The following is a 13,174-nucleotide window of genomic DNA, read 5'->3' on the forward strand; positions in this document are numbered from 1 at the left end:
CATTTCAGGCAAAAAGGTTTAAAAACACAAGACCACAGTTGGAATTTTCCATTGAAATCTGCCCCTCATATCAAAATTGATAAAATAGTGATAAAGGATTAATTCCTGGATTTTTGTTTTCATACAAGAAGAGATTAAGCAGTCGAGGCCTATATAGGTTTTAGTTTACAAGAGGGAGAGGTACTTTTAGTAAAATGCCTTTTTTTCCCCAGCCTTGACGGGGTAGATGCAAGGATGATGCTTCTCTTGGTTGGGGTGCCTGGAACCAAGTATTCAACTCAAAAGTAAGGAGTCAACCATTCAACACAAGGGAGAGGAAACATATTCACAAAGAGGCTCACTTTTCTTTGGTTCCATCCAAGAGGGCACAGAGGCTCAGTTGTTGACTATAATCAATAAAGACAGTGATACGTTGTTTGTATGAAGAAAATTAATGGGTGTGTGGTTACCACATCAAACTGATTTTGCTGAATGGTGGATCATGGCAAAGGTCTAAATGGTCTCCCCTTCTTCTATTTCAGGTGCAATAATCTTGAACCTGTTTTTAATTTGAGTTATTATCTGGTGACATCAGCAGATACATTGCCCATTGTGCAGTTAATTTTCAAGAACCCCCAGTTTGGAATGGGAGGACAATAATCGGTCAGTGGTAAATCTAAACATTAAAATAGAGAATGATCACTGTACAAAGGTATTGGAAAATAAACTCTTAGTGCACTTTTATATTTCTGAATTTTATCTTGTGGTTCTGAAAGCAAATGAACCAGCAAGCAACTAATACAAAAAGCATTCATCTCTTTTTTTTTAAAGTCATCTTTTTTTGTAAAGGAAATATTGTGTGCTATGTTTCCTTCATGTTTCAAAGGTGATGATTCATGGAGCTATGGTTGAAAGAATGACACCAGTCTCCAAATCCATTTTTGAAGGGGCACTAACAAGGTACATAACACCAAGGCCAATACCACAAATGCATAATTTCTGAAAGATCCAAACAAAGACCAAGTAGTAAATTAGTTACAGAATGTACCTACTTGTGACACAGGACAAATTTGGAGTCTTATTTGTGGAATATGTTAGACTGAACAGATTATTGAAAGTGAAATCCAGATTGATTGAAATCTGCTTGCAATTAGTTTTAAGAACATCTCCAAATGTTGCACAGCTGAAATTAATATAAAATTTCTCCAAAAGAAGCCCATTAGATAATTGGAATAAATATTTAAATTTAGACATAAAACAAGGTAATAGGCCCTTCCGGCCCACAAGCCTTTGCCCTCCAAATACACCAATGAACCTACAATGCCCATATGTCTCTGAAGGGTGGGAGGAAGGCCACATAAACACAAGGAGAATGTACAAACTCCTTATAGAGAATGCAGGATTTGAATCCATGTTACTGGCGCTGTACTTCTTCTTTGGCTTGGCTTTGCGGACGAAGATTTATGGAGGGGTAATGTCCACGTCAGCTGCAGGCTCGTTTGTGTGGCTGACAAGTCCGATGCGGGACAGGCAGACATGGTTGCAGGGGTTGCAAGGGAAAATTGGTTGGTTGGGGTTGGGTGTTGGGTTTTTCCTTCTTTGTCTTTTGTCAGTGAGGTGGGCTCTGCGGTCTTCTTCAAAGGAGGTTGCTGCCCGCTGAACTGTGAGGCGCCAAGATGCACGGTTTGAGGCAATATCAGCCCACTGGCGGTGGTCAATGTGGCAGGCACCAAGAGATTTCTTTAGGCAGTCCTTGTACCTCTTCTTTGGTGCACCTCTGTCTCAGTGGCCAGTGGAGAGCTCACCATATAACACGATCTTGGGAAGTCGATGGTCCTCCATTCTGGAGACATGACCTACCCAGCGCAGTTTGATCTTCAGCAGCGTGGATTCGATGCTGTCGGCCTCTGCCATCTCGAGTACTTCGATGTTGGAGATGAAGTCGCTCCTATGAATGTTGAGGATGGAGCGGAGACAACGCTGGTGGAAGCGTTCTAGGAGCCGTAGGTGATGCCGGTAGAGGACCCATGATTCGGAGCCGAACAGGAGCGTGGGTATGACAACGGCTCTGTATATGCTAATCTTTGTGAGGTTTTCCAGTTGGTTGTTTTTCCAGACTCTTTTGTGTAGTCTTCCAAAGGCGCTATTTGCCTTGGCGAGTCTGTTGTCTGTCTCGTTGTCAATCCTTGCATCCGATGAAATGGTGCAGCCGAGATAGGTAAACTGGTTGACCGTTTTGAGTTTTGTGTGCCCGATGGAGAAGTGGGGGGGGCTGGTAGTTATGGTGGGGAGCTGGCTGATGGAGGACCTCAGTTTTCTTCCGGCTGACTTCCAGGCCAAACATTTTGGCAGTTTCCGCAAAACAGGACATCAAGCGCTGAAGAGCTGGCTCTGAATGTGCAACTAAAGCGGCATCGTCTGCAAAGAGTAGTTCACGGACAAGTTGCTCTTGTGTCTTGGTGTGCGCTGTACTAGCATTGGACTAACCACTACATTAACCATTTAATTTGGTAATTTTCTGCAGCTAAGGACTTAAATTCTCTGAGATAACTTTTTCATTGAAGAGATCCCTGCAACCTATTTCCAAATCCTTCCCAATGGATGATCAAAGTAAAGCCATCAAAATTCCAGCTCTGTGCTGCTTCATTGTCAGCCTTCAAGTTATTCCACTTAACATACATTTCAGCAACATGATTTGCTTAGTCACTCCTGATATTAATCCACGGTTTTACCTGCTTTTAAGTGAGATCCAAAATTACGAACTAGAAGGATACATCAACTTTATTTCAGATAAAACATGATGCTAAAAGCAAAATCTCTCATAAATCCAAAGAGCCCCTCGTGCTCAATGTCACCAAAACTAATGAGGAAAGTAAAATCATATGTGTATGATCCAGTGATTATTGGGGGATTAGATGTGAAGAGGATCAGCAAATTTAAATTCCTGGTAGTCACTATCTCGAAGGATCTTTTCTGGACCCAACACACTCATGGCATTGTGAAGAAAGAACGTCAGCAACTCCCACAACTACACTTCCTCACATCCTGTCCACTGCAAAGATTCTATCCCCTTCTCTCAATTTCTCTGTCTCTGCCGCATCTGCTCCCAAGATGAGGTTCCAGTCAAGATCTTCTAAAATGACTGCCTTCTTCCACAAACGTGGCTTCCCTTCCACCCCCATCAACTCAGCCCTCACCCGCATCTCCTCCATTTCTCACTCACCTGCCCTGGCCCCCTCTGCCCCACAGATGAAACAATCAAAGAACCCCCCTCATCCTCACGTACCACCCCACCAGCCTCTTCATCCAACACATTATCCTCTGGAATTTCTGGCACTTACAACAGGATCCTACTACCAGACACATCTTCCCCTCGCCTTCCTTCTTTGACTTCCGTAGGGACTGCTCCCTACATGACTCCATTGTGCACTCATCCATCGTGCACTCATCCCTCCCCAACAACTGTGCCTCCCTCCACCCCGCCCCTTTCCCTGTGGCTGCAGGAGGTGCAATACTTGTGCCCATACCTCCTCCATCTCCTTGGTCTGGGATTCCAAACAGGCCTTTCAAGTGAAGCAACACTCCACTTGAGTATCACAGGACTGTTTTACTGCATCCAGTGCTCCCTTTGTAGTCTTTTCTACATCAGAGAGACTGGGTGTAAAATGGGAGATCGCTTCGCTGAGCACCTGTGCTCCATCCACTACAGTTACATAGACCTCCCAGTAGCCAACCATTTCAGTTCTGTGTCACACTCGCATGTCTGTCCATGGCCTTGTGTACCGTTCCACCAAGAACACCCGCAAATTGGAGGAACAACATCTTATTTTCAGTCTGGGCACTCTCCAGTCAGATGGCATTAACATCAATTTTTTCAGTTTCTGCTAACCTGCTTCCTCTTCTCACTCCCCCCTCCCCTTCCCAGTTCTCCTCTCTTTCTTTCCATAGCCATCCCTCCTCCCCTTGATATCTGCTGCTTCCTCCCTCCTTTCTCCCCCTATGACCTCCTGCCTTCCGACCACCCCTTCCCCCTACTCTTTTGTTCAGACTCCTACCAACATTCTCCCATTCCTTGATGAAGGGATCAAGCCCAAAATATCGGTTATGTGTTTTTACCTTTGCTATATAAAGGACACTGCTTGATCTGCCAAGTTTCTCCAGCTTTGAAGCTTTTACTTCAACATGGTGCCTGCAAATTTTTGTTTTTTAACTACAGTTGTGTAGTGGAAAGTGTGCTGACTGGCTGCTTCATGACCTAGTATGGGGGCACTAATACCTCTGAGCAGAAAGCCCTGCAAAAGGTAGTGGACACAACCCAGTACATTATAGGAAAGCTCTTTCCTATAACTGAGAAAATCTACATGCAACAGACCCGATGGAGAGAAGCACCAATCATCAAGGATCCATGCCACACCAGACATGTTCTGTCCTCACTGCTGCCACTAGGAAAGAGGTTTAGGTGCCACAAGACTCATACCAGCAGGTTCAGGAACAGTTGCTACCCCTCCACCATTAGTCTCCTAAACAACAATACATATGAATTTTGTACACAGATTGGAAACAGACAATTTTCTGCAAACTGTGGAGCTGTGCAGCCTTCACTTCCTTGTACATAGAAGCATGCAGATAAATTCACAAAATATTTTGTTCTCTACTCTTACCTGTATAAGTTTCCACCGCATATTGAGATCATCAAGCTGGTGAGAAGGCTTTGGAGATAAAGTGACATCGAGTGGAGATAATTGACCCGCAAGGTCATTTACCATTTTGACTTCTTGTTTCAGTGGAACAATTTCCTCTTTAAAAGCCTAAGAGAATATGCAAAAAAAAGGATTCTCTTAATAAGTAAAAAAAAAATGCCTTGCATTCTCCATCTCAGAATGAAATACACATTAAAATCAAGTGATTTGAGCCATTTGAAGCATTACAAAACTGATGTAATATTGAGTGTTAACCTCAAGATCTCGCTGGCCATCTCTTGGATCCAGGAAGATGCAGCCTAACTCATGAAATCCAGTATGTGGCTATTAATTCCAATGACTAGAGAGGCAATTCTGGTTGAAAGAATGCAATAAAATTCTCTATTAGACACTTGAGAAACCTCAAAGATTCTTTGGATTTGTGTAGAAGAATAAAGAGTGGCTTCTGCCATGCAATTTTTGGTATAAATCGGTATGTTTTGACCTTCCTATCTCATGGAACAAATAATTTTGAAATACCTTGGGCTATCAGTAGTTTACAGAAAGGCATTTTCTGAACATTGCAGTCATATGAAATAACTATTGAGAAACGCTATCGTAAGAAACGGAAAGTAAAAGACAAAAAAGCAATGCGTTTTCTAATACATTACTGAGGAACACAAGCTTTCCATTAAAAGAAAAAGCCTCATCACATAGCCCTGATAAAATTTCAGAGAAAAGACATATGCAAAGATTTGAATTGTAAATCACACAAATCACATCTTGGCCTTGATCAACAGAGGGCAGTCAAAAATAATGAAGAAAGATTTACTAAATAAATTAATGTATTAAAAAAACTAATTTCAAACATAATATTCAGTTTGACACTGTTGTGTAGCAGCAAAAAAAAAAGCAAAAATGTTATTTTTTCATTAAAAATCCAAGTAAATGAGTCAAAATCCAGCAGGGCCAGACATAGTTAAATGGAATATAATCCCCTATAATTACCTTTTAAAAATGGAAAGCTGCATTTACACATTTATAAAATAGCCAAGATTTAAAAATAAAGCTCTGAATTTCCAGAAAACAGTGTTGCATCACCTCAGTCCATCAGCTTAGGTTACAGAAGTTTGCAAGTTCAAACTTCAATTCGCAGACTTCAGCCCAAAGCTCTCGGTTGACATTTCAAAGCTATACTAAAGCATCAAGGCATGGTCAGAATTGATATCCTACTTATCAACTGTTAATCAGGGGCTCTGAACATGCTGACAGGTGGGAATGTACCAATAACACCTTTCAAAAGAATGGGCAAGTGATTTCTGTTTTCCTGACCAAACTTTATTCATAAATCACTTTTTTTTTAAAATCACCTGGTTATTCTCTCTTTTCTCTTCCTTTATTGTCCCCTTGATCATCACTTGGCTCAATTCTTCCACCTTTTACTTCCATGCTTCAGCTGCCAAGGGACAAAATAATCTCTCCTGATATCTCTCTGCCTTTCCACTTCTGTTTCTTCCATTAAAACCGAACTCAGTGAACAAGCCATTGGTCCATTGGTCACATAATTGTGTGCCTCTCTTCAAATGTGCTCGTTACCACCTTCTGAATGTCCTTGGGATACTCTGCGATGTTCAAGGAGCTATAAGAAGACAAGTGGCTGTTCCAGCAATATCCAATCAACTGCCAAGCAAACTCACTGCTCAAGAATTATTCAAGTCAAAAGCTGTTTTGTATAAATGCTGCATTGTGGAGGGGATATCTAATAATATGGTGAGTCAGATAACAGGAAGGAGATCAAAAATCTGGTTGTTCATCTTGCTTTGCAACAGCAGCAAGAGCAAGGAGCTTATTGAAGACTTTAGGAAGAGAAGGCTGAGGGACCAGCTTCATTGTTGGGATGGTGGTGGAGAGGAGTCCACATATTGGAGGATCTCTCCTGGAGCCAGCACATTGAGACAACTGTGAAGAGGGGATATCAATGCCAGTGGTGAACTAGAGCTCAAGGAGTCCCAGTTACCCTCCTCTGCCCTGGTTCCTGAAGCTGCTAACATCCAAGGCCCTTTGGGAGCCTTGCTCAGCATTGATACTCTCATGAATCGTGGTCCTGACACCTAGTTCCTACGAGCCAATCTCCAGCTGACTGCAGCCTTCTGAGAGCCTGCTGGCCACTGAGTCCCTTGCTAAAATGGTCTCCTCCCCGTCACGTCTTCACACAGGCTTCTCCTTCTTGATGGGGATGAGTTCTCCCGCTCTGGTGTCCTGCACCAGTCTACTACTCCCTCAGAGCCTGCAACCCTCACAGACTGGGCTCCCAAAGATGGGTGCCACCATCTTTGACATGGACCTCCATGAGCTCGCCAATGTAACAATAAAAACCACCATTCGACAAATAATTTAAACTTGTACGGGCCTGTCAGCGAAATGACCTGGCAGTGTAATGACTGGCAGCAGGACACAGCTGAGGTGCACTGGAAGTCTTGTCTCCACTTGTGCTCCTCTTGCAGCTGCGCCAAAAGCAGCAGCACCACGAATTTATACTCTGTGAACTTCTGCTGCTCTGCTGTGGAAAGCATCACAATCTGGTTTAGAAACTCAAGTCCCCGAAAATAAAGAAGGCTGAAGAACATGGCAAGCCTAAGCAGGTCTATCACAAGCACTTGCAAGTCCATTGAAAGAATTGAAAATGAGACACTGCCTCAAGAAAGCTGCCAACATCATAAAGGACACCCATCACTCTGGTCACAATCTTTCCTTGTACAAAAGCATGAAGTCCAGCACCTCCAAGTACAAGAACAATTTCAAATCAACATTATTCAGGCTATGGAATCTCCCCTTACTACTCTAACCTAAATAAAACATAAACTACCCAAGGATAACCAAAATATCTGTCTGCACAATAGAAATGTCATCTCTTTTGCATTAATTGCAACTTGGAATATTTATTTATATTTTGAAATTTATTATCCCCTTTTCTGCCTTATATTTGAGGTAGTTTAAATTTTAATAATTGTAGTTTCCGTACATCATATTGCTGAGCACCTTCACTCTGTCCGCCACAGTGGCAGGGACCTCCCAGTAACCAACCATTTTAGTTCTGTGTCACACTCCCATATTCATGTCTGTCCATCACCTTTTGTATTATCCCCTTTTGTATTATCCCACAAATTGGAAGAACAACACCTGATTTTCCATCTGGGCACTCTCCACCCAGATGTTGTTAACATAGACTTTTCCGGTTTCTGCTAACCTGCTCTCCTCTTCCCCCTCCCTCCTTCCCTTCCCCTTTCCAGTTCTCCTCCCTCCCTTTACCTCATCATCCCTCCTCCCCTTAATCGCTGCTGTCCCCTCCCTCCCTTCTCTACATATAAACTCCCGTCTTTGCGACCACACCTCTCCCTTACTCTTCTGTTCAGATGCCTGCCAACAATTTTCCATACCTTGATGAAGGGGTCAAGCCAGAAATGCTGGTTATGTATTTTTACCTTTGCTATATAAACGCTTCCACCAGCGTTGTCTCCGCTCCATCCTCAACATTCATTGGAGCGCTTTCATCCCTAACGTCGAAGTACTCGAGATGGCAGAGGTCGACAGCATCAAGTCCACGCTGCTGAAGATCCAGCTGCGCTGGGTGGGTCACGTCTCCAGAATGGAGGACCATCGCCTTCCCAAGATTGTGTTCTATGGCGAGCTCTCCACTGGCCACCATGACAGAGGTGCACCAAGGAAAAGGTACAAGGACTGCCTAAAGAAATCTCTTGGTGCCTACCACATTGACCACCGCCAGTGGGCTGATATCGCCTCAAACCGTGCATCTTGGCGCCTCACAGTTCGGCGGGCAGCAACCTCCTTTGAAGAAGACCGCAGAGCCCACCTCACTGACAAAAGGCAAAGGAGGAAAAACCCAACACCCAACCCCAACAAACCAATTTTCCGCTGCAACCGCTGCAACCGTGTCTGCCTGTCCGGCATCGGACTTGTCAGCCACAAACAAGCCTGCAGCTGACGTGGACATTTACCCCCTCCATAAATCTTCGTCCGCGAAGCCAAGCCAAAGAAATATAAAGGACTATATGAAAAGCCTTTGACACTGTGAGCAGGAAAGGGCTTTGGCAAATACTAGAGCACCTCGGATGTCCCCCCCCAAGTTCCTCAACATGGTTATCCAACTGCACGAAAACCAACAAGGTTGGGTCAGATACAGCAATGAGCTCTCCGAACCCTTCCCCATTGACAACGGCGTGAAGCAAGGCTAGGTCCTCGCACCAACCCTCTTTACTATCTTCTTCAGCATGATGCTGAAACAAGCCATGAAAAGTCCTCAAAAATGAAGACGGTGTTTACATCCGGTACCGCACGGATGGCAGTCTCTTCAATCTGAGGCGCCTGCAAGCTCAGACCAAGACGCAAGAGCAAGTTGTCCGTGAACTACTCTTTGCAGACGATGCCGCTTTAGTTGACAATTCAGAGGCAGCTCTCCAGTGCATGACATCCTGTTTTGCGGAAACTGCCAAAATGTTTGGCCTGGAAGTCAGCCTGAAGAAAACTGAAGTCCTCCATCAGCCAGCTCCCTACCATGACTACCAGCCCCCCCACATCTCCATCGGGCACGCAGAACTCAAAACGGTCAACCAGTTTACCTACCTCGGCTGCACCATTTCATCTGATGCAAGGATCGACAAAGAGATAGACAACAGACTCGCCAAGGCAAATAGCACCTTTGGAAGACTACACAAAAGAGTCTGGAAAAACAACCACCTGAAGAAACACACAAAGATCAACGTGTACAGAGCCGTGTCATACCCACGCTCCTGTTCGGCTCCAAATCATTGGTCCTCTACCGGCATCACCTACGGCTCCTAGAACGCTTCTATCAGCTCTGTCACCGCTCCATCCTCAACATTCATTGGAATGACTTCATCACCAACATCGAAATGCTCGAGTTGGCAGAGTCCGCAAGCATCGAATCCATGCTGCTGAAGATCCAACTGCGCTGGGTGGGTCACGTCTCCAGAATGGAGGACCATCGCCTTCCCAAGATCAAGTTCTATGGCAAGCTCTCCACTGGGCACCGAGACAGAGGTGCACCAAAGAAGAGGTACAAGGACTGCTTAAAGAAATCTCCTGGTGCCTGCCATATTGACCACCGCCAGTGGGCTGATCTCACCTCCAACCGTGGATCTTGGCGCCTCACAGTTCGGCGGGTTGCAACCTCCTTTGAAGAAGACCGCAGAGCCCACCTCACTGTCAAAAGACAAAGGAGGAAAAACCCAACACTCAACCCCATCCAACCAATTTTCCCTCGCAACCGCTGCCTGTCCCGCATCGGACTTGTCAGTCACCAACGAGCCTGCAGCAGACGTGGACATACCCCTCCATAAATCTTTGTGCGCGAAGCCAAGCCAAAGAAAGATAAAGGACAATGTTTGACTTGCTGAGTTTCCCCAGCATTGTGTGTACTGTGTAGCCATAGTAAACAAGAATTGTGGTGCATTGTACTGCTTTATGTCACAATAAACTCACATTGAACATTAAAATCAAATGTAACAATGCTGCAATATTGAGAGAGTATCATAAAATATGAAAACATCCATGATGTTTATGAATTCTTTATATCAAAGCTGTTTTTAAAATCATAGATGCAAGAATATTTCAGTGTCAGCAGGTTAACATAAATTGTAAATAAACTGTTTTAACTTTAGTCAGATTTGTAGATAATAGTTGATCCTGGAAAATATTTACCAACATTTCCTACAACTCTGATAGCAGTGAGACAGCGTACTGCAAACCTGACACAAACATATGCAAAATTCTGTTGCAATAGATCCCTTCCTAGGTATGCAGAAAGCCTCAATTGATTCCTGCAGCCTGCATAAAGCTTAGCCGCATATGTGGACAGAATTTGTCTTGAAGTATTCAAAAGATTTTTTTTTAGAGCAAGAGCTTTTTTGATCTGTGAGTCCGAAGCATGTGAGTAGAGCTTCATTTTGTTTTAAAACAGAAGATTTAAGACAAACAAATGAGGCAGTGAAATGAGTTTTCCATTTCTTCATTAAAGACATAGATCAAACAATGTCCTTTTGTGCTGTTAACTTGTATGACAGTTATGTGTGTAAATAAGAACATTTCTCAGCATGCAATACATACAATTAGGTGGAAACCAAAAGTAACATATGTCGGGGTTGGTTGTTGGCTGGAAGTCATTTGAAGCAGCTCAAGGAAAAGGAAGTCGGTTAAATGTTAAACCCATGTGAAGAAATTCTTCTTGAAAGAACAAGCATAACATGGTGTCAGAAGTGTCTGAGTGAGTAAGAGAAGACAATAAGCATGGATAAGTTGAGACCTTCCTCACCGATGCAGTTTACTGGCGATCTAGCTGATAATTGGAAATGCTTCAAACAACGATTCAACATTTGAAGCTGGTGGAATGGAAGAGACCGGTGGAAAACAGAAAGCATCTATGTTTCTGCACATGATGAGTGAAGATGACTTGGACATCCATGGCAGTTTTCAAATTGATGAGTTAGCTTTCACATTGGACACTGATAACAAAATTTGAGGAGTATTTTGTTCCAAATAAAACTATGAGCATTGACCGATACTTAGCTGAGTTTCACACACTGACTAAGTCCTGTGAATTTGGAGATTTGAAAAATTCACTCATTAAAGACAGAATAATTTGCAGAATCCCAGATAATGGACAGAAAAAGCGTTAAAAAAATTAGACTCTGGAAAAGGCTGTGAATATGTGTAGCGCACCAGCTAAGGAACTGTACAAGATAGACACAACATTGCATGCAATAAAAACAGATAAGGAGAGCACCAGGAGTTTCCCAAAGCAACAACAAAGCAAAGAGGTAGACTCTAGCAACAAATGCAGCAGGTGCAGAGATAGACATATTCCAAAGATGTGACCTGTCTATGGAAAGTCCTGCTATAAATGTGGGAAGAAGAATCATTTTGTAAAGTGGTGCAAAGCAGGAGATATCGAGAGAAAAGTATACACAATGGATGAAGAAATGGAGGAAGTTGCTGCTAGCAAAACGCAATGGATCATTCCAGTGATCGTGAATGAGACGATAATTCGACTCAAGCTTGACACCAGAGCCCAGGAGAATGTTATATGTGGGCGATTACAAGACCCTCACCATAAAGAGCAAGATTTATCCTGTGAAATTAAAAGTTTCAGGCTGCATTGGAGAGAACATTCCAGTAAAAGAGGGCTGTAGAGTGACCTTCAAACACAAAGGGCAGCATCTAAAGTCACAGCTACTGACTGCAGAAAGGAAAGTACAGCCAATATTAGATCTGCATGCAACCTGGTAAAAAGAGTTTTCATAATGGATTCATAATGAAGATAAGCACACGACACTCATGAAAGAAAGGATAACTACATTGGAGAAGTGATAACTTAATGTACATAGAGAATCAACCTCATTACATGACAAAAATGACAAATTGGAAAATAAGTTGGCAAATAAGGAAGCCTTCTTACGCCAGTTAGAAGACAAAAATAGACAGTTACAGGATTGTCTGGAACTGGCTGAAGAGAAACTGCAGCAAACAATGAAGCGAGCAGAAATGTTACCAGAAGTAGAAGCTGTACTTGCCCAATAAATTGCAGCTCTGACAAAGGCTAAAGAGCGGCACGGCAGCACAGATATTTAGAGACTCAGCTTGACTCTAATGAATGACTTCAGCTGCATCTTAAAGAAAGAATGGCTCCATTAGAGGAGAAGAATGTATTGATGCAAAAATCTGACTGCTTAAGAAAACAACTTAAAGAGACTCTTCATGGTAAGGAATTGGAAAATGCAAACCATCTTCTTTCAACCGCAAAGCTTAAAGGAGCCTCCACACGATCAGGAGAGGAAATGACAGGTATGTCGCCCTCTACAGAAGCTGTGGCCAAGACTGTGAAGCCTGGAATGAAGCTTGCAAGATCAATTGCTATTGGCAAAACAGGAAAATAAGAGAGTGAATAAATATTTGGAGGAAATTGTAAAGGAAGTGGGGATGAAAGCTCTGCTTCTGAAGTGCCAGCGTGAAGAATATGAACATGTGCAAAAATCTGTGGCAAATCTCTCCAGCTAAATTAGAAGGAAATTTGCCATTTACAAAAATGCACTGATGAGGTGAATAAGCATGCTTCATTAATCAACAGGGAGAATCAGAAATGCAAAATAGAGTGCTTTCGATGGAACGAGAAGATGCGGAGGAAATCACATTTTACGCAAAGAAGACGTTAGTTCTGCTGACATAAAGCAGTTCTTGTGAAGTGATTACTCAATATCTGGTAACCTACAGTAATGTTGAGGAACTGCAACAACAAAATCAACAGCTACCTGTGACTGTTCGTGAACTTGCTGATAAACAAGAAAAGGAAGAGCAGGAAAAAAAAACTCTTAATGGATTTCTGAATTTCAGCTGAATCTTGCGGATGTCCTGAATGAACATGAACGAAGCAGTGAAGCAAGAAATCATCAGATGCAATTGGTGGAAAGAGATTAACTACAGAA

At 43.0% G+C, this 13,174-nt stretch overlaps 1 protein-coding gene across 7 annotated transcripts in view; it reads right to left on the reverse strand.

Annotated features, from left to right (window-relative positions):
- LOC138760695 (utrophin-like) overlaps positions 1–13,174 on the reverse strand; it is a 632,519-nt gene that overhangs the window by 87,280 nt on the left and 532,065 nt on the right. For all 7 annotated transcript variants that reach the window (XM_069931641.1, XM_069931640.1, XM_069931644.1 and 4 more), the window contains one exon: positions 4,641–4,787. In XM_069931641.1, coding sequence (XP_069787742.1) covers positions 4,641–4,787 — 147 coding nt within the window. The remainder of the gene's footprint in view (positions 1–4,640; positions 4,788–13,174) is intronic.

This window comes from Narcine bancroftii, chromosome 4 (genome assembly GCF_036971445.1).
Source record: "Narcine bancroftii isolate sNarBan1 chromosome 4, sNarBan1.hap1, whole genome shotgun sequence".
NCBI lineage: Eukaryota > Metazoa > Chordata > Chondrichthyes > Torpediniformes > Narcinidae > Narcine > Narcine bancroftii.